Raw genomic sequence first — 25655 nt, 5'->3', positions numbered from 1 at the left:
GCATACCTGGCCCCAAATGCCTGCAAGGTATCAGCTGCTGTAGCAATTGGTGCATACTGGAGGAGGAAGCACCAAAACTGCATAGGATACAGGATCAGGGAAACCCTTCTGAGGTGAGCAGAACACATAAAGCTTTTAATAAAGCCATGGTTAAAATTAAATTCTCACGATTGCAAGTCAAAAGCTAGCCCTTTGTTTTGTGGAAGCACGCAAGACTGGATCCTGTGACTTTGCCTCCATGTATGTACAATAAAAGCAGCCCTCCAGCCTTGCATATTAAATATCCTCTTGCCATAACACAAGACCCCCGATGACACAGACCCATACAACTTCATATGGTGGCATAAACACATTCAAATAAATGTTCTTCCTTGCACCGCGGGAGCAGAACCCCAGAGAATGTGCTGGGAGAGGTGGAGGATAAGGGGACACAGGAGCAAGGCTGATAATTTTCATGGCGTGAAGGAGCAGTTCTCGTAGGGGAGAGGAGGAGGCTGTTGTGCGTGGAGCGGCAGGAGAGGTGCGGGGCTGTCCCGCGTTGTCTCAAAGAAAGTAAGTTCCTTCCAGCCGGTGTGCAAGAGTCGAGATGTTTGATTTATTGATGGTTCCGCGCAGAGAGGGGGGCTGAGTGGGAAATCCACAAAGCCTTCACGATGACTCCCAGAACTTTTCCCGATTTATACATTTTAGCAACAAAGGCGCTAACGTTCATTGGCTACACGTTACCTCGTTCTCTTACTAATTAGCATTCTATCTTCTGTTTGTTAATTATTGTCTCGCTTCTCATGCTAACTGACCTGCATGCTCAGCCTTGCTCTTCTTTTGAGTCGGTGGTCTGTGAGCTGGTCACACGTCTCCCCCTGCCGGAATTAAGTTTTACCCAGTCAGAGCTGCTACCGCACAGTCGCCAAGTTGTCTTTAACAATTTCTTCCTTATCTTGGGGGTTCTGTCGTATATCCTTGTGGCTCGTGAATTCTGCGTTCTTTGTGCCCCCTATCAGCGGTAACTCCTTCTTCCCAGGCTTTGTTAACCTCCTCCTAGGTCGGACATCACGGAAACATGTCCAGCCCTGAGCAAGGCAATTCTACCGACAGCTAATTCGTCTTTTTAACGCCCGGACATCACTTAGCGCTTGCTCGTTGGCTGCCTGTTTCAGGGATTAAATCTCCCTTCTTAGTCATTGGGCGTGAAAGCTCACAAATATCAGCCATCAAAGAACACCCTTTCTTAGGAACATTTGTTTGCGTACTCCGCATTTCGCAGCCACACTCGCACACCTGGCGGGGCGGGGCGGGGCCGGGGGCAGCGCGCTCGCTCCCGCGCGGCGGAGGCGCGCTGCCGGGCGGCGGGAGCGCGCATGCGCGGCGGGTCCCCCCGCAGCGCCCGTCGCCTCCTTTGTGAGGGGCGGGCGGTCCCGCCCCGAGCGCGGTGCCGGGCGCAGACGGAGCGGCCGCGGCGGCGCCATTTTGCGGCGGTGCGGGAGGCGGCTGTGGTGGCGGTGCCGGTAGTAGCGGCAATAGTGGTAACGGTGGCGATAACAGCGGCCGTGGGTGTTATTGCTGCTAATCGGGACTAGCGTCCCCCGTTCGCCCCAGCCCCTTGGCCAGGACTCTGCCGACATGAGCGACGTGGAGGAGAACAACTTCGAGGGGAGGGTGAGTGGCCTCCCCTGCGCGGGCCGTGTCGAGGCGGGGATCGGACCCGGGGGCGGCGGGTGGCGACACTCGGCGTCCTCGGGCCTAGCGGAGGTGGAGGCAGCGCAGGTTGTCTCTAAAATGGCTCCTTCAGGCGCCCGAGGCTTGCCTGGGCCGTGGGTGACGACCCGCGTCCCTCTGCGCTGCCCTCGTCTCTCCCTCACACGCTCCCTGCTCTCATCGCCCCGGCGGGGAGCGGGCGCCGGGTCCCCGTGCCGCGGGCCGGCCCCTGCCCAGCCAGCGCAGGCTGCTGCTGTGCGAGCAGCGCTGCTGTAGCCCGGCTTCCCTTCCCGCCGGGCCCGGGGCTCGCTGCCCTGCCCGTTCCCGCTCCAGGCCTCCTCCCGCCCCAAAGAGGAGGGACCCCGCGTCCTTTTGTGCGAGGTGAGCGGTCTCTCCTGGCTCAGGAGCTGCCTCGGGCCGAGCCCCCTCCCGCCACTGGGGAGGTCCGGCCGTCGTTATTAAACCACTGAAAGTCATCGATCGTGCAGCTGAAGGCTTCGAACGAGCTGCTGTGGCTTTGTAACCTCGTTAGGCCTGTGTCTTCCCTCTGATGGCTGCGGGTTTTCATGTACACGTGTGACAGGTCCCTTCCATTTTCAGTGTTTTTGTGGTTTTTGTTTCTTTTTTTTTAGTGATGATAAGGCAAGCAGGAATTAGAAACTGCTTGAAACAGGAAGGAAATGTGTGCCCTCCATCATAATTTACTTTTTTTTTTTTTTAATTTTGCAGAGGTTTTCTTTTTGTTTGTCCTATTAAGAGATTCTTTAGAAGAACACCTGAGCATCCTCTTGGTGACTCTCTCTGATGATCCAGTGACAGCAGCCTTGCAGTTACATATGTACCTACTGTCTGGGGAAGCAAGCAATAAGTATTGGAAGAATGGAATTACCTTCCAAAAATTACTTTTGCATTTCTATTGTTGCCATTTTTGTGGTGATTAAAAAAAACCCATGGGCTGCAGGTTCTTTACCTAGCTATACAATAACTGCTGCTGCTTCCTCGCATGAGGTAAACAAAATCTGCCTTTGTGTTGATTGCCTGGACAAAAGGTGGCTGTGTAGTAAGCAGTATTGGGGTAAATAAATAGAGCTCTGAAGGGTAAACAACTAAGTTTCAGAAACTTGAGCAATGAGTATGCTTGGTTTGTTTTTTCCTTTTTTTTAAGGTGACGGTAATCTCCCACTTAGCAGTCAAGATTCCTATCTTTAAGGATTATTTTCTTGTCTGTATTCCCAGTGTGGATTATTGTTAGGAAAGAGATTATGTTAGGTTAGTTGTCAGAACATTGGTATTGGGCTCTTTGACGGGTCTGTTGTTTATGTTACAAAGCTGTTCCAGCTCTCTACTTTCAGTATTTCTGCACACCACCTCCTCCCAAATATACGGGTAAAATGTTTTGAGAGTGCATGAAGTCTGAAGTCTTACAGCAGAAGCTTCTGTGACTTCTGCTCATCAGTTGCTCTTTTTTTTTTTCTTTTTTTTTTTTTGTGATGGAAAATTTACCTATTGAAAAGAACTGCTGACTTACGTTGAGTCTTCATTTGGAAAACTTCTTTTGGTTTTGCTCCTTATACTGAAAATTCTCAATCAATATGGCATAACTGAGCATAATGGCAGGTACTTGATTTCTAGTTGAGGATTTTGTGATTCTACTGAAGAACACTTGTAAGCCTTTCTTTTTCTTCAGTAATACTGCTTTGTTGTGATGGTACTAAAATTCTTGAAATAAGAAATTATATTTCAGAGTAATGTTTTCTTTTTCATTTCCATTGAAAGTGCTCATAGGCATAAAATTAAGCACATGTAACTTTGAGGCTGTAGTGTTTAGACTGCTATTCCCAATTGGATAGGACTCTGACAGGCACTGAATATCCTGATGCTTCAGTTTACTACATCCAGGCACTGAGCCCTGAGAGTAAAGCGGAAGTTTTTATTGGGAGAAAGAGCTGCAGAAACTGGAAGAAAGTTTGTAAAGAACCCGTTTTTGTGTAATTTGGCACAAATAAGAATTCTGAGTACCCTTTTCAATTCTTCCACCCGCTGTCAGTTTAAGTGCTTATTAGTGTGATGTGCTTTTAAAAACTGAATGCCGAAGGAGTAAGGGCGTTTTTAGTTTTAGGCCTTTTATATTTCATCTGTGTAAATGCATATTGTCCCAAAAGCACTTCAGTGAATGTTGAGTATCATCAGAATTGTTTTAAATGCTAATTTTATCGACAGTAAGATACTGTATGTGCTTTGCCTCTAATTTATTATTTAAAAATCATATTAACTAATGAACAGGCCATTAATAATTATGGAAATAACTTTCAGTTAAATTGCTTGGTTTGCACTCTTCAGAACTACCATTTCTAAAGTATTGGGTGTGAAATCATTGTAGAGCTTTTCCTTCTTGAACTCACTCCTTTATTGACCTTTTTTTTTAAAGCACATATTAATCAAATATGCTAATCGACATCTGCTCTTTTTTTGTGTCATTTTGTTTCAACTTAAGTTCTTCGTTAAGAATGTGGCTGGTTGAACAGAAGAAAGCCCCTTCCTCAAGCATGGTGATTTAATAGAAAGAAATTGACAGAGGAGTTAAAAATACAGTGGATGATACAGAGCTAAGTTTATGGTCATTAAGAATTAAAAAGATTTTAAATTGTGCTTCTCATCCAGTGATTTGGTTTTGGAAACATCAAAGTATTTTATCACCATTGAATGCTTTTTGTGAGCAGATTAGACAAATTAGGCTTTTTTAATCTTTTATTTCTGTCAGATGGCAGGCAACTCTTCCTTTCATATTTTTGTTATTTTTTATAGGCTATTATTTATCTGGTGTTCAATCTGTGGTGCAACTTTAGATGTTTCCTAGAGCAATGAACAGACGGGAGTCTGAACAAACCTGCATTTCAGTAGCTCAACTTGAAACTTTGTTCAGTTTTTTTCTGTTGAGCTTCTGGTAACATTTAATTTCTGCTATCTTAACAGTTTAGTTTTCTACCAGTATTAATGTGTTGTTTGTCTAAATAGGCAAAACCTTTTATCAGAAATTCTATTTTGCAACTCTTTTGATTCTCTAATGATCTTAGGATCTTACAGTGGAATAAATAGTATTAGCTAATAAAACACTTGAAGGTATGCATGCTTTTCCATGTGACCCATACTGTTGAAGGAAGTAGGCATATTTCATAGGTACACAAGTGGCTTTTGGATTAGTTTAGCTGTGAAAGTACCTTATATTTCGTTCATGAATTTTGGATGTAAAATACCTAGATGCATATGGAAATATCTAGCTGATCAACTTTGAGATGATTTCTTTGGCAGAAAAAAACCCCAACGGTGTCAGGGTCGGCCTTGCTTTGCTATTGTATTCCACCTCTCCTGCAGTGGCACTCTGCCACCTCTTTGGAGAGGAAGGAATGCTGCTTCCCACACCTTTTCAAACACAAGCACAATGGATGCTAATGCTCGGGCGTTCTGCATTCGCATGGAGAGTGCTGTGATCACCCTGCAGTGTCTAATGACAATGTGGGAGAGTTTTTCTGGAAGTCTGATTTTTAATTTGTATTGTTTTACTCAAGCTTAATAAATTCTGCATTGTTATGGACCTTGTCAGCTGGGAAGACTGCTCCTTTTGAACACAAATTATTTTTACTGTCTTCTGTGTGTGGTAGAGGAATGACTACAGGACCCTCCCTGAACAGGTGTATTTTCAAGCCTCAGTGAGATGAGCTTGTAAACTTTCAAAAAGTTTACTGCTGAAGCCTTTTCTTTCTTTTTGTTAGTGGGATCATTGAGAAATACATTGTTTGCTTATGTTAGTAACTTCTAAAATATCCATGTCTTCTAGGTAACAACTTAGAAGATACTTTGTACACAGAAGCTTATTATGTGTGCTATTGTAATATTTATAGAAGATTATCTAATTAAGGGATAAAATTATTTTTAGTATAGTGGTAGATCACAGTATGAAGCAAAAAGGATTTAACTTCTCTTTTGAGTTTCAAGGCAAGTTGGTAGATTCCTGCCAAAATGTAGTCTTGTCCTCATAAGTGAGATGTCATTAGCTTAACAGTTTTATCCAGCAAATGTGGGCTGAATAAAATTCTAAATTCATGTTTCTTTTTTGACTGCTTGTATTTTTCTGTCCCCTTTTAATAGAGTTCAACTTCATTTATTTTTTTTAGTTTGGGTAGAAGTTTTTAACAAGATTTTTGGAAATGGTATTGCTAGACCACTTGTCCTGTCCTTTTTTTTTTCATCCCAGGTCAAGTGAATTTCACCTGAAATTTCTGTGATTTAATGTTTGGATGTTTGTTTGTTTGTGTTTTTTTAAATTTTCTATGCTTTGATATAGAAAGCTTAGTTTAAACTTACATTATTTTTAGTTAGCATCTCACTCTAAATTTTTATAACCTTTTCAGTCATATTCTGAAACTGTATGGTGAGAGGGTAAGGCATGACAAGTTCAGGACAGAAGAGTAATGTGAAAGAAGAGGGGATTGTTTTTTTGGTTGGTTTGATAAAGGGTTGGTTGGTTGGTTGGTTGATCAGTTGTTTGTTTTATTTGTTGTGGTACCCCCCTATGTTTTTTATCATACCTTCCCTTGATGGGTGGAAAATGTAAATAATACTTTTTCAAGACTTCTGCAATTCTCTGCATAAAAGTGTTTTAAATACTTTTTAAATAGTAGTTACATTGGAAAGTAGGATTTTTTTTTTTAAAAAATGAAAGTAATTTGAGTGGTAGAACTTTTTGATCAGTTAAACAGTTTTACCAGTATGGATAAAATATGTGAACTGACTGATGCCTGGCTCAGACGGATCATCTAAAGTTGTTGATAGTTGTTCAGTGTCTGGGTTTGTATGATCGTGGTGTAATGGGCAAGGAGGAGAGATCCTTTCCATGTCACTTTGGTTTGTTACTTCCTGGGGTGAAGGAAGGTAACAAGGATGAAAAATACTCTTCAGTACTCTCTTTAAATGCTTCTAGCTGTGCATTTTATGCAGAGAATCAGTAAGTGAAGCTGCAAACCTTAGATTTTGTGTTTGTCTACAATTTTGGCTCCAAGTTCCAATTCCTGGTGAATCATTAGTCCCACTTCCTGGTGTGTATTTGAGGAAACCACTACATCGTACTCTGAAGAAGCACACTGTTACAATTGAGTTGGGGTTTTTTTTGTAATTATTATTGGTGGGGGTGGGGTGTATGGTTTTTTTTGTGTGGGTGGGTTTTTTGGTGTTTTGGGGAGAGGTGTTTCCTGGGAATAGTGTTACTGGCAGATGCAGGATTTTTTTTTTGAAAGGGAAGTCTGATCTGAAGAATATTACAAAGCTCTTATTTCTTTTTTCTGCAGACTCTAGTGGCAGCAAATCTAGATAGTTTGACATGGGGATAGTGAATTATCTGCCTACAAGTTTGTAAGGGTGAAAGTAGTGACTGGACAGCTGCATAATGAAGCCAAGGCATTAAGATGGGTACTGTTCTGTAGGAAGCTGGTGGGATGAGGAGCTGAGTTTACACTGAGTCTCATCTGTGGCCATTAAATTACTAAGGATTTTTAGAACAGAAAGATAAGAAAGTGCTGAGGATCCAAAGTGCAATTTTAGTCTTTTTTCTCCTACACAATATTTAGTTTCTGTGGTAATAACAGAGCTAAGATGAGAATGTTGCTTTAAGACTGGTATAAAATTGAGGTATTTTAGTACTTTGGGGTTATAGAGTTTCCTGGTTTCTTACGTTAAAGATGACATATGAAGACCGTTGAAAACTTTTGTCATATGTATTGCCGAATGGATATAAGTAGTTTTTGAAGAACGATTGGGTTAGTCTATGTATAGACTATTATACAGCCTGCTAATTGTTTAATTATAGTGCTAAGTAGAGAAGAAAAATTCTTTTAAAATCTCTCTTTGTGATTTCTTGAAGCTCTGAATCCCTTAATCCCTGCCAGTAGTTTTATTGATACAAATATTATTGGGAACTTTTTCAACATTGTCCTTAAACTTTTGCAGGTTATTGTGATTCTCTTAGTCTCCTTTAGAGGCATTGTAGGAGTTGTAACTAGGTGAAGTGTGTTGCATTAGAAGATGAGATGTAGTTGCTTACCAGTGACAGTGTGCAACTGCCATCAGGTAATCTCTCTTCTGCTGCAATTTACATCCACAGTTACTTGGCTGAGGAAGTTTGAAATCTCTAAGAATTTACATGGTCCCCTCTGTCACTGCACTTCTTAAGTTGTGTACAGCCCATAAGGGTCTTAAACAGATACTTTCAAAAGGACTTAGCCTATGTGAAATTATGTAATGTTTGCTTTTGTCAATTTTATATAAATATGGTGTCATAGCTGATATTATTAAAGACTCTATGGGTGGTATTGTAAGATGCTTCAGTTGAATAGCTAAGAACACTAAGCTAATTTCTACATTGTATGAGAGCAATTGTGTCCATGGTATTTTTGGCCCCTCCCAACACTTCTAGATTGTGCAGGATCTGGGGGTGGGATGGGGGGTTGCTTTTGTTCAAGTTTTTAGAGTTCTTGTTCAAAAATTGATCTTTCAGATGCAAAAAGCATGGACAATGCAGTATCCTTATGAAGGAGTGTCTGAGGAGGGTGAATTCTTTGTCCTTTTATTGAAGGATGTTTTCTAAATCTGATGTAACTTTGAGTGTTTTTCTTTATTACTGATCATTTTCACTAGGGAGAGAAATACAAATAGTTCTCAGAGAAACTGGCAATTGTTGCAAGCGATGAGTTAGAAAGAGAAGAATTTAAGAGGCTGTCAGACATTGAAGAATACAAAGAGGCAAGGTGATAAAAAATCATGTTAGTGGTTATAAGAAACATTTTTCTTTATTGCAAACAGTGGGTTTCAAATGTTAAACCACCGAATTTGGTAATATTTAAAGGCACGCACATAATTTATTGCAATGAAGTCCTGTAGTTAGCTCAGTACATAGCCATCTTCATAAGGGATACGTGGTCTGCCATTCACAACCAAGCTTTGAATTTGGCCTTCATGTTAAAGTTTGGCAGGCCTATCATCCTAGTAGGTGACATTCTCCATGAGTCCTTTATCCTTTCTATTGAGGTAAAGTGGAATGGTAGTGTTTGTTGCAATAGTTGTTAATAAGAAGCTGCTTAGGTTCCATTTCTGGTGAATTTCATGTCTTGAATTATGAAGAGAGCATCCTTTGAAAAAGAACGCCAGCCCAAGGTAGTGAAGAATTTTAACTGCAAAAGAAACTGCAAATCTGGACATAGGTAGAGTAAGAAAGAGAAAAAATTGTGGGCACAGTCAGGAGGAGAAATCATGCAAATAAACATGAAATGTAACACCTGTGGGAGAGGAACTTTATATGCATTTTTTCATTAAGTATTTTGTAAAGTTACAAATGTATATAGCATACTGTTCTGTAGGGGTTTTTGTAGCTAAGCTCCCTAGAAATGCTGTACACTATTAAATGTGAGGAAATCCTAACCTGCTCTTTGCTTGTTTTCCTAGTTTTTCTCTTGTGTGCCTTACCATGCAAGAAAAAAACCCCTCCTGTTTTTACTTCTATTGGATTGCTTTAACTGTACAGTTCTACATCTTAGTTTGTATGGATTATGTAAGGAAAGCAGAATAACAATGAGGAAGAAAAAGTAGGAAGAATAATAATTTATGTTACTTATACCATTGTGCGTGTATCATGCGAGTAAGTATGTGCATAGATAGGTTTTGACTGGAAATCTTTGGCCATTTTGTTGAATTGAGTGTTTTAGTAATCTGTAGGAGTAAAATTTGGGATATTTAATACTGAGAAGCACATAGTTATTATTTTAGTGGGGGGAATCACTGATATCAACACTTCAATATATTTGTGCTAATTAGTTTTTAGTGTATCTATGTATCTTATGAAAAAATCTCAGGGGGAGGAGGGTAGCTTTGCAAATACAGTAAAACACTGAGAACTCAGTAAGCTTATTGTTAGAACATAGACACTTATACAGTTTTAAAGATATTTTTTTTTAAAGTTGTTTTATAAAATAGTTTCTTGCACTTTACCTGCTGGCTTTTCAATTTGGTAGATAACATCTGAACTCCAGCAGAGTTTTATAATCCCCACGTGCTTAAATATACTAAATGTTCTTTTTCCATTAAGGTTAATGTTCGTGAAGAAATTGAAGAGTTTTTTCCAAGAATGTGGAAGATAAATCAAGATAAAAGAAGGCTAATGAAAAGTATTAAAGATCAGAAAATTAAAATTGAATGGGGGAAAAAATTGAACAGAAGATTGGTCAGATAGAAGCACTTGAATTTTTTTTAAGGCTATAATGAATTGTTTGAATTGGGGAAGAATACACGAAGTATGAAAAATGAAAAACTCAATGAAGAATGAAGAAAAGTAGAAAGCAAGAGTGAAGTAGAATTAAAAGAATCTGGAAGAATGAATGGGTCCTAGGTTAAGTAAATGTATGGTTTATGTTCCAGTGTCTGTATGATCAAGTTGTAGATGAATTTGCATGATTACTTAGTTAATAGAGAATTGGTGATCTGGTTCAAGCAGGGACCTATTTGAGGCAAGCATACAATATTAACAGTGGGTTAGCAAAATGAAATTTGTTTTGGAGGGTATTGCCTAACCATTTGTTTTTCAGGAGCAATCAATATAATAGAATTACTGTACTTTAAATGTTAGGAGTTAGGCATTTACACAACCAATACCATTTTTAATACTGTCTTTTTTGTTAGGAGTCTCGCTCCCAGTCAAAGTCTCCAGCTGGGAGTCCTGCTCGTGTAAAATCAGAGAGCAGGTCAGGATCTCGCAGTCCATCGAGGGCTTCCAAACATTCTGAATCTCACTCTAGGTCAAGATCAAAATCAAGGTATGTTCAGAAAGTTATTCATGTCAGCTCAGTGTTGCTGCTGTTATTTTGGTAGGTTGATGATGTTTCTTTTCCCCATTGTAAAAAATACAGACTTTTTGGGATGTATTAACAGGGATATGTTAATTTGCCTGTTTGTGCTCATATAGGTGAACAAAGCTGGGAAATTATTTCATGTGTGTGAATAGAGAAAATACTATAGAAATAGTAAGGTAGAAATCACAACTAAAATATGTAGATTTCTCTCTTCCAGAAGAGAGAGAATTGATTGCATTTCAGTTTTGTCTGCTTCCTTCTCCCAAAATTGTTTATGAGGGAATTCTTGTGTGGACCTCTCCTTTAGGGGAAAAAAAAAAGGTCAAGTAAGACCTAGTGCAAAGGCATGAGGGTTAGATAAAAAGAGTAAGCTGTCTAACTCTTGGAAATATTGGAAAATAGTGTTTGTGAATGTTCTTGACATTCTTTCATTGGAGGCATAAAAAATAATAAAAAACTATGTCTTAAATCGGGTGTGGTCCTCATTTATGAGGGTTTTAAGATTTAAATTCATTTTTCAATGCTGTACATGTCTTCTTTGTCCTTCTCTACCCCAAGTATGGAAGTGTGGAGGTAAAGCTTTATAGGTTTCAGTTCTGATGGAGCCTGATCAGAAGAGAAATGTCTTGGGCTTTTTTCTCTAAATATCCATAAATAACTACCTCTCTTCTCTATTCCCTTTTAGCGACATATTGATGAAAATGGGGAGAGCTACTGTATCTTTCTTTAACAACCACGAGAGAAACAAAACCCACCATTTGTAGCATTAGAGGGGAGAGAGGAATAGTCTTACATTGTTTCTCCTTCCCAGTTCTTGGGAGAGATGAGTAATACATCTTCTCTATACACTTTATACCAGAGCAACTGAAAGAGTTGCTGTGCTCTGAATTACCAAAGTTCAACTAATGTTAGTTTCTCTTCTCACCATGTTTAGCCAGATGATTACCTTGTTTTAAACAGCTTATTATAAGCAAGACATTTGTGAAGAAGTGCTTGAGGAATAGAGCAGATGTTTGGGGTTTGCTTTTTTTTTTTTTTTCATGCCCAGACAAACTTTGTGTGTAGATATTACAGCACTGTAGTCCTGCCAAATATTTCAATTTTTCATTCAAAACAGTACTTTACAGTGTGACGTATCTAGTTTCTGTGCCACCGTGTAGTTGTTCGTTAGATAAGCAGCCAAGCTGATGCAAGTTTTAAGCTCTGAAATTACTGAAAACTGTTATAAATATAATCCTCAGTGCATGCCAGAAGTACTCTCAAAGAGTTAAAAATGGTGCTTCCAAGCAGGTTATTAGAGATCCATGCAATCTTTAGATGTGCAAGCTAGAAGAAGTTTGATAGGTTTAATATTGTAGACACCATCGAAAAAAATGTTTTTCTCTAGAAATTTAAGTGTTTACAGTTCAATAAATTACAACCATATGCCTATGACCTGACTAAAGGCTTTCTCTTTGTCGAAGATCCAGGTCCAGAAGACATTCGCACAGACGTTACACTCGTTCCAGATCCCATTCTCATTCCCATAGGAGACGTTCTCGAAGCAGATCATACACACCAGAATACCGTCGTCGCAGGAGCCGTAGTCATTCTCCAATGTCCAACAGAAGAAGGCACACTGGCAGCAGAGTATGTCATGTTCAAAAAGGCTGAGTATCGACAAAACAGTTGCTGCTTGTATCAGTGTAGTCCAGGTTACCCTCAGGCTGAGTTTGACCTGCTGTTTTGTCACTGGTGGATACAGGAATTGGGTGGGAGTGGGGGTATATATGGCACAATCTCTGTACTTACAGCTGAGCACTTACTTCTTGGACCTCCAGCTAACTGGCAGGGAAGTTGTAGAATTTAATTTAAAAATATTCTTTTGCAGGTATGGTGACAAGGGCATCAGTCAGCTCTAGAAGTTGAGCTGTTCTGATTTATTTTTTTTCCTTTTTTTTTTTTTTTTGTTAAAAAAAGTATTTGTAACCTTTAAGAAACTGAGACCACATCTGTGTGTGCTGGCAACCTGAATGTATTGATAAGATTGCCAGAGGGATTCATAGAAGGAAATTCCCAAGTGTTTATTTGCTTATAGAGCATATGTTGAAGGTTGCTTGTGATTTTATGCTTCTGGTTATTTAATTTTATTTACTTTGAAGTAAGGTCCTGTATTATTAGGTAGCATGTAAATCTTCATGGTAGACTAGAAAAATTTACAGTTGTGAAAAGGAGGTGCAGCAAGTCTTTCAAAATGTAGATGAGAAGTGTCTCTATGAGCCAGAGGAAGTATAGATACACTACCCAAAATCTAAAATACTAATCTTGTCATTCTGAAATTTCTCCCAGTGTCCTTTTTTGTAACAACAGAATGGTTGGGGTTGAAAATTGGAGAGCAAGTTTGCCAGTTCTTTTCTTATAGAGAGGGTTTGATACTGGGTTGATGGGAGGCAGTACAAAAACCTAATACAGAAGCTGCCCTTTAGTCCTCCACAATCAGTTTAGGCCTTCCAGTGGTGTAGTTGTCACTTGGCACTTAGGGTGTGCAGACTGATCTCAGTGTTTCTCTTGCCTCAGAAAAATTAATAGGATTTAAGTGTAAGAGGAATGTTAAAAAGGGACAACAGGTATCAGTGTGTGGAGGAATTTACCCAAACAATTGTCTAAAATACAGGTTTCATTATACTTTCAGGATTCCAGTAATAAAATTAGTATAGCTGCCAGTGCCATTGAACTATCAGATTGAAATATGGAGTAAAAAATACATATCTAGACGTGTATAATTAAAATGTTTGAATTACAAACTGCCGAGTCTTGTGCTCTTCAGCTATAGTGAGAAATTGCAGATATTCATGTCTTAAAACAGAAGTTCAAACTTTGACAAATGGAAAGAAAGGAACTTCAGATTTATGAATAGTGCAGGTGTCTTATTTTCACAATGGGTTCCTGAACAAATGCGCTGAAAAAAATATGACAGAAGATGTAAACCTTTTCAATCTTTGAATCAGGCTGCAAAGCAGGCTGAGGCATAAATTACTATGTATAGATGACTTACCTGAAACACAGATCTCAGCTGTGTCAACTTCCAGTTGTTATTTTGGCAGAAACATTAAATCTCTGTGCTTGTTGCTGGTGTTTTAAATTGCTGCATCTAGTGTCACGGGTGGCAGACACCTAACTGAAAAACATGTTGATTTTGATCAAAATAATTCTTACAGAGGATTTGGCATTAGATACAAATTCTCTGGCATGTAGAGAAATTTTGAACCTAAAAGGGAAGTTGTACCTTGTACTATTAGATATTTGGCTTTGTCTAGTTCAAGTGAAATTTATTAAGTATCTCACATCACGATAGTGAAGAGTTTTGTGCTGAAGAGATAGGCATAGTTTTGGATTACAGTTTCACAGAACCGTCCTTCAACACTTGTTGCTCTCTAGATGAAAGAATCAGGTGCCTTGCATCCAGTTTACAAGTGGAAAGATTAACTTACAAATGTAAATACTGACTTTCAGTGTATTGGATAGGAAATGCTGAGGTGGAGGAAGTTTCAGTAGAAGCTAGATTATAGTTCAGTTGTCTGTGCTTAGGAGCTCAAGTGCCCACATGTAGTGGGGGCAGCTGGAGGCAGTGTGCACTCTGTAGTGCCTATGATGACCATGCAAAAGGGCTGAAGGTGGGAGTTCAGGCTTGTAGACCTATTCTCAGCACAGATTTGTGTGTGGTGTCTGCCCCTTGTTGGTAATTTCAGTATGAAATACTAATAACATGCGTTCCTCTTGTTCTGTAGCTTTTCTGTAAATCAGAATGCTAAATTTTATTAACTGAATTTTTTACCAACATGAGGAACTTGTCTTGGAGCTTTTTCTAAAGTTAAAACTGTTGAAAGTACTTGCTTTTTGAAACGATCTTACAATTAGAATGATAACTGGTAAAAGTGTTAAACTGTGTATTACCTGCTTAGATTTCTTCAGATTAAACTTTTTATAATTGATAATTTTTGATATAAGAATATTCAATTTTTAATATTTTTTTAAAACAAAAATTAATTGGAGTTTAACATTTGTGTTATCAGGCTAATCCAGATCCTAATACCTGTCTTGGAGTGTTTGGTCTCAGTTTGTACACTACTGAGAGAGATTTACGTGAAGTCTTCTCCCGTTATGGACCTTTGACTGGTGTCAATGTCGTTTATGATCAACGCACTGGACGATCAAGAGGATTTGCTTTCGTTTATTTTGAAAGAATTGATGACTCTAAAGAGGTAAATGCATGTTTTGCTACTTTTTTCAGGTGTGCTTTAAAATGCTTTGTTCAAGCACTTCTAAACAAATGAAGCATTTGAATTCAGTGTTCAGGTGCATGGGCAGATTTTGAGCATAAGCTGTTTGTATTAAGTTGCCAATGAATGCTGGACTTTGATTTTAGTCTGTTACTTCAAAATGCAAATAAATCCTTAAGGCTTCTATGTCTAAAGAATTTTTGAAACATTTTGGAAGTTAAAGTTTTACATTGTTTTCTGAATGAAAATTCTGGAGATTCCCTGTGCATTTTCTCCTTTTAGGCATGTCATTGTACATTTGAAAAAGAGTGGGGTTTGTCTTGATTTGTACCTTGGTCAATTGCTTTCCTGGTTGTTTAACAGATAGCTATTAATGGCTAGACTGAGTTGTTAGTATAATTGATCTGTAAGGAAAGAATCAAAGAATATGAACAGCAGTCTGTGTTACGATTCACCACAATATACAATAAGCAGTAGTTTTTTTAACCCTGTAATGATACCATGAACTTTACCACATTTACTGAAATTTGTAGATAAAGTTGCTATTAAAAGTAAATACACTCTCTGAAAATGCCTTTAAGCCTGCATTGTGTGCATCTCTTTCTTCGGGACAGAGCCGCAGACTTTAACTTAATCTTGTTTATGAATTAATAGATTTGGCCAGATGTGCTGTTTGATTCTGTGTGCATTTCCTAAGTTTATTTATAAGGAGATATTAAATACAACTCCTCTCTTTATAGTTCATATAGCATTGAAGGCAGGGAGTATGACAGCACTGGAACCTATCAGGAGCTGGAAAATAAGAACTCTGATGCTACTTGATGTTACTTAAATTAAAAAAAAACTTGTATTTGGATTACTTGATTAAACTATACTTAGTTCTTGTGTTTGACTTTAGTATGGTCCAACTGAGAATCAGTTTATGGGAAGAGTAGTCTTGTAGATGTAAATATGTGTGGTTGTTGCAGGTTATAGAGGTAAGTAAAAGGACGCAAAACTTCCTTTTTGTCCCTTGTATGTTTTCCTGTGCTCTCAGTTGGAGAGGTTGGTAGAGAGCTTAATGGGGTTGGATAGCTGTATATCCATCTGTCTTTAATGGCCTGCTCTTTTCTAGCAGGCCATTGTATTTCTAGCCTTGTGTTTCTTTGCATACTGAATTTGTTGGGATTTTGAAAAGGTAGCTGTTTTGTAAAACATTTCACATTGAAATATTTGCACAGTATTCCTTGGCAAATTCATATACCAGTCTTGTCTGTTTTGCAGCTTCACATGTCTTTAGAGGCAGATTTTTTTCCTGGTTGCCACAGGCAATGGTCATGCGCGATACCATGCATTTCTTAAAATGTTCCATGTAAATAGCATGAAGTAATTTATTTAGTATAAAGCTGTTTTGGCAGATGTTGTGAAACTGGAATGCAAAGGAAAACAAAAAGGGATGTTGCTTCCATTCAGAAATACAGAAATAAAGATTTGGGCCTTAAGCAGGAACTGAAATAATTTGGAATGTAATTAAACCTATTTTTCTTTTTTCCTACGGGTTGGTGCCTTAAGAGGGGGAAAGGATGCAAACTCTCCCAACACCTGGAATTTAAATAACTGAAATACTTTGGCAAGAAATAATCAAAAAACTTGTTTATTTGACTTATTTCATGAGCGTTGAGGACAGATTTGAAGATGGTAGTGAGTGTCAGCTAGTGTAGAAAAAGGGGAGATATATAAATGTAGGTATATACAGACATATAGATAGCTAGCTGTAGGTGTGAACTTTTATGATGGGCCCTGTATGAGAACACTGAAGGAAATGTAATTAATCTGTGTTTGGAAGATAGTCAGAAAAGCTGAGTATGCATAAAAGCAATGACACTTGAATTACTTCTGTTCTGAGTAACTAACTCTTCTTAAAAATAATAATAATTTTAAAAACCCCAGCCAATAAAAAACAGTAACCATAATCCCAAACCTTCAGCATCCTAAACATCTAAATAAAGAGATGATATTTTGAACCAAATTCCAACCCTTTTAAAGATTGATTAAATGAGACTAGAGCTCTGGAGAAAAATGAGGCTTTTTCATGATCTCTGCTATTACCCTTCAAGAAGGCTAGCACAGGGAAGTTTCTCAGCAGGCATGCTCTGAAATACAGGTAATACTAAAATTTTACATCAAATTAATTGTGAGTAGTTGTGTTTAAACTGTCATAACTTAAAGATTGATCATTGTTGGTTGTGCATGGATTCTCGTGCAGCTAAAATCCCTCAGGATCTTTGTCATCTCTGTTACCACTTTTACAAATTGGATCAGTTATTGAATTGAACTAGTTTAAATGTTGCTGTGAGTCATGATTCTGAAACCAAGTTGTGCAGTGTCCATATGGTGGTAAAGACATTTTGAGTTGTCAACTAGATTGATGTATTCGAACTCCAAAGACAATGTAAAATAGCATTTCTTGAAGATGATACTTCTCGGTAGCCTAAAAATGCAGAAGGGGCAGTTGTAGAGTTTATTTTTACTGGAACTGTTTTACAATTTCAGATTACGAAACCATAACAGCCTTGTTGTTAGCTATTGATAAGCGTCTTGGTTGTAAGGACGAACAGAAGCTTAGATTTTGGTAACTACTACACAGAGAAGCTGCCAAAGCATCACAGTCGCTTCAGACATTCCACTGTAGCAGGACCAAGAAAGAGAAGTTTTCAAAGCATGTGTCCAGTCCAGGAGATTTCTTGTAGAATATGTTCTATTCTGTTTGAAACTCTGTTGAGGTTAAGATGAAATTTCATGATCAGACAGAAGGTTCCTTTTCCATCAGATGTCTTTTATTGCAGTGGTATAGTGTTTGCAAAATAACGCTCAGCTGCATTCTTAGGTTTTGATCCATACTGAAGATGCTTGTGAACACTAAAGTTCAAAATGTGATAGCAGGCAGTAAATGTCAAGGACTGATAGATGTCTGGGAAACAACTGATGAATTACAATGATTGTGTGGAAACCTGAGGATTTGCTGTGCCAGTGTTCTTGTCTGTCAGCTTGTTCAAAGCCTGTTTGAAAATCTTGTGTCATTATGTACCTGTTTTTAGGATGGGTATAGTGGGTTTCGTTTATTGTAAAGCTGTTTTTATTTCAAGTTGTTTGTTTTTTAAAAATACTTGGTATTGCTTTTTTGCCTTGGATGGTGCCATGTCTTGTCTTGGCTACTCTTTTCCAAGTCCTCAGAGTGTGCAAGTTCTTTGCATGTGCAACATGCAAAGGGGAATATCTGTAAACATCTGTTCAAGACTTGTTTCTCACACTCTTACATAGTTCGCAGTATTGGCAACACTGGCATGCAGCCAGTGTTGTCATGTTGTTTTGCAATTTTTTCACTAAATTATAGAGGATATTCATCTGCCCATCACATAAGGATTTTCCTCCTGCATTTAAGAGGATTACAAACTTCTGTGTATCATGATGAGAAAAAAATTAGGTTGATGGGGAAGGAATTGATTGTCTTGCTTAACAGTAAGTTGAGAAAATCATGAGTGAAAAGTGCTGGCTGTTCTAGGGATGTGGTTCTTACTACAGTTAGCAAGGATATGATATGCTACTAAACCAGCTTTTCAGTAGCTCAGACTGTGAAGTGTTAGTTGTTTAAACTGAGGCTACTGTGAATGTACTGTCTGTAGGAGGAACTCATCTAGGAAGCATCAGCTACAGCAGCTGTTGGCAATATGGAATTTTCTAATACTAGTTAGATGTTCTTCAAAAAGTTTTGGGCATCTTTCTAGAACCATTTGCTGAAGTGCTGTTCATTACCATCAACACAAACCAGTATCATTCAGTTGCCAAAGACCAGAATTATAAGGGAGTTTATCAGTTCCACCTGAAAAAAATACAATCTGTGTTTCAGATTAGCTTAGAACCAACATTATTGAGCAAAACTCCCATGGCTTTTTGAAGAAATGGTTTAAGTATTGTTCATGGTATCAAAAACAACCCTTGATATACCAGGAAAGAGCGCTAGAAGGTCTCAAATGTTTGGAGTTACAAGTTACAGACTTCCAGAGACTCTGAAATACCATGAAATTGCTAATACTTGCAAGAACATCCAGTTCTTCATTCTGGTTCTCTAAAATACTGCAGTTCTAAAGTATGCTTTAAAGATAATACATAGGATCTATCAATGCTGAAGCTCATATTTGTATCTATTTAAAAGTTACCATTGAAATCTCAAACTAGAGAGAATGTAAACTGAATGTTCAATAGTGAAGTGGACATTTGAATTTAACTTGGCAGACTTACACATTTGAATTACACTTGGCAGCAAGTGTAAAAAGAGGAATTTCTTAATTTCTTTAATAATTCTGTCAGATTTTTTTCAGAATTTTCTTTCAGTTGTTCTCAGTAAATCCAAAACTGAATGAGTAATTGATTACTGGAGGGGGGAATCTAGTCCATTGTGTCTTTCATCCCTTGCTGTACTTGTGATGGAGTGGTGATGATGTTTTTATCAGTGCCATTAAATGCAGTAGAGAAGAACTTCCAGTAAAAAAGAAACCCCCAAAACTACAGTGATGGGGAGGAAAAAAAAAGGTAGTACCTTATGTAGTTATTTTTAAATCATGACAAGACATTTTCAAAATAAGTTACAGTATAAACTGTTTGTGTTTGACTATTTAAGCATATTCAGTCTGTATGTTGCTAACTTTGTAGTGATTGAAAGTTATTGAAATAGTTAATCAAGAACCTACTAAAAAATTAGACTTTCAGTCTGGATAACTAATACCAACCACCCATGTAAATTTGTGCATTTAATTAAAAGTTGTGTTTCCAAACTTGTTTTATTTTATCTACCTAATTGGTCATACATTGAGAAAACATTACATACTGCATTAAATATCAAATTACATTGAAATATTTCTTAAATTTAATGCTGTCTGACTTTTTTGAGCCACTGGAGATGATACTATAGTTCAGGAACTGCTCATTTTTTCAAACTAACACCTTATAGATAATCAGTTTTCTTATAATGGATAGTCTGCTGGAGGTTTAAAACTGTAAAACTTTAAAAATGTGATCCAAGTTTGAACCTATGCCATTCCCAGTCCTAGTCCTGTTTTCTGACTGCAAACATGCAGGTGTGTATTCTAGCCTACAAAAACCAAGTTTTCTGTAGAATTTACTACCAGAATTAATATTATGTTTGTAGGAATGGTGTGTTCTTGCTTACTGTCCTCTTGCAAAAGCCATGCAAGTCTTCTAACGGCATTCAGATATTTGGAAAATAATCTGAGTTGTAATAAAAATAGATTGTTGACAGTTAAAGACTCCTAAGAGGACATTGTGTGTCTTAAACCCCAGTATTATTTGATTTTTTTCTTTTTAAAGTTTCATTTCATCATCTTAAACAGTATTTGAGAATGTCTTCAGCATTGTTAGAGAGAATATACAATTTTTTCTCTTTGACACTCAAATATTCTTAACATGGCAATCATGCTCACCCAAAACCAGCAAGAAAAGGAAACTGAAATTTGTTTTGAATATGACATGCAATAAGACTGTAAAATCCAAAATTTTCTTGTAAACTACTTTAACTTTCACTAAAGCACAGAAATGTCAGTGATTACGATCACTTATATATTTTTACATCCTTCATACAAAAGAAATATTGTTGTATCAGTTACATGAACGTGGGTTTTCAGAGAGAGCTTTTTGTCATCTTGCAGCAGTCCTTACCTAATAATGTCAGCTTAAGTACTTCAGTACCTGAGGTGTGCATGTTAAGAGTAGTGCAGAGAATCTGGGAACCTCTTTAGAAGGAATTTCCAGTTGCTAATTACTGAATGTGAGTGATCCATACTATTAATTGTAGGTTTTGGCTTTCCTGCATTTGGCAAAGAAGTCAGAACTATTAAGAGGCTTTTTTGTTCTTGTCTATCTAGTAAAGATTTTCTTTATTTTAAAAATTTTTAATTGATAATTGCTGTTAAAAGAAAATGTTTTAATATTTGTTAGGACATTAGAAATTATGGCCAGCATATCAGGAGTTCTGCGCAGTCTGGTAATAATGATCTTTATCCACTGAAATGTTAACACATTTCCTGGTACTTCTAAAACAAACAGGCAACTCTCAAAATTAGTTCTTCATTTCTCTTGCTGGTATATTGGTCTTCTCTGTACTGCTCCCTCTGTCAAAGAACTCTTCCTCTGGAAGAGGTTTTTGTTGGCTTAACCAAATAAGACAAACATGCCAGATGGTCTGGATTTGAGGTGGCTTCTTGTCAGCTAAGTTTATTATTCTGCAAGTTGTTGGCTGGACTTGAAAATGCCATGCAGCAGAAAATTTCTTATAATTTCACTTGCTGCACTTCCAGAAAGATGTGTTTCATCATTGAAGGTAATTTTTCAGTCAGATATTTGCAGCCTTCATTGTTAGGCTTGTGCACACATACTTTCCTAGGATGCATGCACAGATTTATTTTCATTTACATAATCCTTGTGGGAAAAAAAAGGTGTTACGGCTAGAAGACTAAAGCTAAGGAATGTGATTTAATCACAAAATATACTTGAGTGTATGTTGAAAGACTTGGAATGCTCTTTGCTGTTGTCTGATGTAGTTACTTCTTGTACGGGAACACAAATCACTAGGTGGCGATATAGTATGGACACAAACAGCATTACCAAAATACAAACTCGCTCTCAATAAACACATTTGTGATCATCAGTCACCTCCAGTTTGGACACAACAGTTAAATCATATGGATTTCAGGTTTCTGTATCTTCTTTATGATTTGTATGTAAGTTTAGTAAGGCTCTTGTTAAAATTAAGATGTTTGAATAAATGTTTCATTATTAAAAAGAAAAAAAAAATTCTCAGGCACCTTCATGTTTTGAGGTTGTATGTTGTTTTTTGCAGTAAAAAATAGTTAAGTGGTTATGGACACTGATACAATCTTTAACTCAAGATTGTATTAGTGTCTCTTATCCACACATGAAAAATTAAAATAATGTGTATTGGACTAAGTGCTGTGCTTAGTGTTGAGAAGTAAGTGTTGTGTGTTGGTATTTCAGGGATCCTGTAGCAGATAACAGAAGCTATTAAAATTCAAAAAGCTAAATTTAAAAAATCCTTTCAAGTCTGTCATTAGCTGTTAAAATTAAGTGTTGTGGATTTGTTGAGGTTTGGGTTTTTAGGTTACTTTTGCATGAATATAAGTCTCAAAAGTACGCTGTGATCCATTGAAAAACTTGCTTTGATGGTTTGAGTTTGTGAAAGGCCATTGTATTGATTCTCAGAGTGGAGAAGCTGGGGCTGGAACACCCAGCGAGTGCATGCAGGGGCTGCGGGCAGTTCTGAAGGCACGGGCGTCTGAGCGCAGACCCTTGTGTGTATCGCTTAAGCGAGCTGCTATTGTGAGAGGGAGTGGGGAGGAAGGTTGTAATTAGGTATCCATGTAGGCTGAACCCGCCATTTTACTAAGCTCTGCTGAAGTAGGTCCTTGTAAGGGAGATGGCAGGAGGCTGGGAGAGCATGAAATGGCAGCCGACGAGCAGTAATCCGGCCATATGCACCCTACAGGAAGCCAGTGTTTTGCACAGCTTTTGAATCCGCCCGTCCCCTCTGGGTCAGAGGCGGCGGTAGGAAAGATGCAGTTTCCACGAAAAAGCTGGTTTGAGTTTTTGTTTACCTTTCAGATGGGTAGAAGATAAAGTCTAGGGAGAATGGCTGTGTTAGTGGTTAGCCTGTGCTCCCTTAAGAAGGGATTGAGAGTTGCATTAGTTCAGTGCCCCAGTGCAGTCCTGTAACACCACCGACAGACAGGCGTGGGGACAAGAGATGAGCCAGTCGCCACAGTGGGGCACTAGTAACCAGCCTAAACAAGACAAGTTCCAGGCTTGTTTTTCTGGTGGAAAATAATGTGTTTGTACATAGCCTTCCATAGTTACCAGTAGGTTGCAGATTTCACATCCCTGTTTCTTGTCTCTCCTGCAGGCGATGGAGCATGCAAATGGAATGGAGCTGGATGGCAGGAGGATTCGAGTGGATTATTCAATCACCAAAAGAGCACATACACCCACCCCAGGCATCTACATGGGCAGGCCAACACAGTAAGTTCAGTGGATATAAACTGAATGCTGGATTCTGGTTGAAGAAATTACTAATATGAAGAATGCTGTACTGTGGTTCACGTACACTCTTAAATCCTACTGTAGTTTATTATATCTTTATTTATAAAAATAATTATGTGTAAATAAAAAATAATATCCAGCATGATTAATTAATGTATCCTTAATCTGCTGAAATACTGAGGTGCCCATTTGACTTTGATTTTGATGGGAATTAGCATTAAATCCCTCATTTTTCTAGGAATTTGTGAAGGTTTTTATTTAAATACTTTCTTTGCATAGCTTTGTGATACAGTCTTAAGTGTCTGATTTACTACAAGACCACTTTTAAAAAGATTTAAAATAATTTATATTTATTTATCTAATAATTTAACTCAAGATGGAGAGTAGATATATAAAGGGGGTTTTGTTTTTGCTTTTTCTCTTCCCCTAATAGCAGTGGAGGAGGTGGTGGCGGTGGAGCAGGTCGTCGCCGGGACTCATATTATGATAGGGGGTATGACAGAGGGTATGACAGATACGAAGAATATGACTACAGATACAGGTACCTTATCTTTATTTCATTTTTGTATCAGTGGATTTGTTGGAAAGTTAGATGACAAAGCATACTATTCAGTTTGTAGCAATATTCTGCATATGTGCCTGTTACATGTTAGAGCTGTATTCCCTTAGATTTTATGGGATTGAAGTAGGCAGAATCTTCAGTGTTTACGTAATTTGGTTTTTCTGTTGGGCAGGGGGTTAATTTTGCTATGTGAAGGAGGTGTAGAGCATGTATCCCAGGAATCAAATGGACAGATAAAAAAGGAACTCATTTTTCTATGCTGTATATAGAGCCAGGGACAGCTGATATACACTGCTGTTTAAAAAGGGATTATTTGTAGATGGGATTTTTAATGCTTGACATTTCATAACTATCTTGCTGTTTTGAAAGTTATCTGGTTTCAGAGAATGTTGTTCAACAAGAATTGTAGGCATCTGGAAAAGCACTTCATGTGTTTGTAAGGCTAGTGAGAGTTTATTAAATTCTTTGTCTGGGAATATCTTAGAGTTTAAACACATCAAATAGAGAAATATAAAAGCATTTGTTAAATAACCATAAGCCACAGTCAAATAAAGCAGAAATCATTCATGCAGGCCAAGTCTTTCAGTGCTAAGGAAGTGGTTCTGTTCTGTAGAATTGATGTGAATAAGGCTTCTTTCATAATGGATGTTGTTTGGTTTCTTTTTTAATTTCCTTTAAAGGAGACGATCACCATCGCCTTATTATAGTCGATACCGATCACGATCAAGATCCCGTTCCTATAGTCCAAGTAAGTAAATACAAGTGAATAAACAGAATCTGACTGACATAAACATTGTTATATGAATTGATCAGTGGGAATTCTGAATGTGAAAGCAAAAAAGCTGGGCACAGTTGAGATAATGTGTATAGTTAGTTTATGATTGTCTAATTAGTAATTTGTGTCATCTTTTGTTTTTTCCAGGGCGCTACTGAAGATCACAAGAGTTACAGTTGAGGACTTGATTTTTAAATACAAAGTTCAGATCTTTAGTATCCCTACTGCTTTCCCTTCCAACTTCCCTTTCTTGTCCTCCTTCCAGCTCTTTCACAGTCTTTGGTTCATTTAGAATATACATATTTTCAGTTGAAGTATTCCTATTTTCCATCCCTTCTTATTGTAATACTCTTAAATATTGTAATTGTTGTAGTTTTTGTGTAGTAAGACATCTTGAAAAAAATAGAGAACCCCAAAGTGCTGATACATTTTGGAAGTCATTCCTATTTTATTTCTAAAACAGTTGGACTCCCGACTAATCAGAAGAGAGCATTGATATTTTTAAAGCTTGCATGTCATATGTAGTATACACACTTGAAAACTTTAACATGAATTTGCATTTCCAAGTAGCTTGTTAATCTTTCTGTTAAAATGTTTACCTGTTATTTTGATAAACATGTAATGACTTTGAGTCTTTTCTGTAATGATGAATTTGCTTAGATAGTCATGAACCAGAGAATTTTTTTTTTTTTTTGTCAAGTTGCTTTGAAAGTAGACTATTTGGGCTAGATCAGAGTTTGGTATTTGACTGACTGGGAGAATAGATCCTTGTACACTCAAAATTAAGGCTGTGTGTTTTATAGAAAAAAGTTTCTGGATTGCTACACAGTGGATAACAGTTGAAATTAAAATTGTTAAATTCCTGGGGTCTTTGCGGTACTTCACTGATTATTTCCCCTTAATTGGTGCAGGAGTAAAAATATTTATTGAACATAGCAATTAGTTATATAATTTGCTGTTCATGAAAGAAAAAATGGCGAACTTTTTGCTATTGAAATAATGATGGAGCAAGTTTTGTTTCCAGTCCTTTTTGAACTTTTGGAAGTATGGATGAAAAAACCTACAGCTACATGTAAACCCCTTTTTTCCCCCCCTCAATAAAAGTTAAGTCCACTGATAATTTGGTTTCTTGTCTTTCATTCTTCATCTTGTGTCACTTTGGAATGTAGTTTAAGCAATACTTGATACTGGGATGTGGATAATAAAGTGAGCTTTTACCTGTCTTGCAGGAGCTTTGTCTTCTGTGAGAATCAGTATGTGGTTATATGGGGTGGCTAAGCAGGGTGGGTAGTTCAGCTTTATCTTGTGCCATCCTTGTCACTTGCTGGAGTTGTGGTGAGATGGTTGAATAAGAGAAACACTATTGA

General features: G+C 37.8%; 1 protein-coding gene across 4 annotated transcripts; it reads left to right on the top strand.

The window, feature by feature from the left end:
• Positions 1 to 1469: 1469 nt before the first annotated feature.
• Positions 1470 to 25408, top strand: TRA2A (transformer 2 alpha homolog). Of its 4 annotated transcripts, none has more exons than XM_085573136.1 (8): positions 1470 to 1656; positions 10417 to 10550; positions 12056 to 12215; positions 14639 to 14827; positions 22815 to 22930; positions 23388 to 23492; positions 24194 to 24261; positions 24436 to 25408. In XM_085573136.1, exons 1-8 carry the CDS (start codon positions 1621 to 1623, stop codon positions 24444 to 24446), a joined length of 819 nt encoding a protein of 272 aa, XP_085429262.1. In that variant the 5' UTR covers positions 1470 to 1620; the 3' UTR covers positions 24447 to 25408. The 4 variants fall into 4 exon arrangements, with proteins under 4 accessions (XP_085429262.1, XP_021393926.1, XP_021393925.1 ...); XM_021538251.4 differs by having other exon boundaries at positions 23385 to 23492; XM_021538250.3 differs by having other exon boundaries at positions 12050 to 12215.
• Positions 25409 to 25655: the final 247 nt, after the last annotated feature.

Source organism: Lonchura striata, chromosome 2, assembly GCF_050655825.1.
Source record: "Lonchura striata isolate lonStrDom1 chromosome 2, ASM5065582v1, whole genome shotgun sequence".
NCBI classification, from domain to species: domain Eukaryota; kingdom Metazoa; phylum Chordata; class Aves; order Passeriformes; family Estrildidae; genus Lonchura; species Lonchura striata.
Note: the sequence above shows the minus strand (reverse complement) of the source record. Positions and strands in the feature narration are given on the sequence as shown.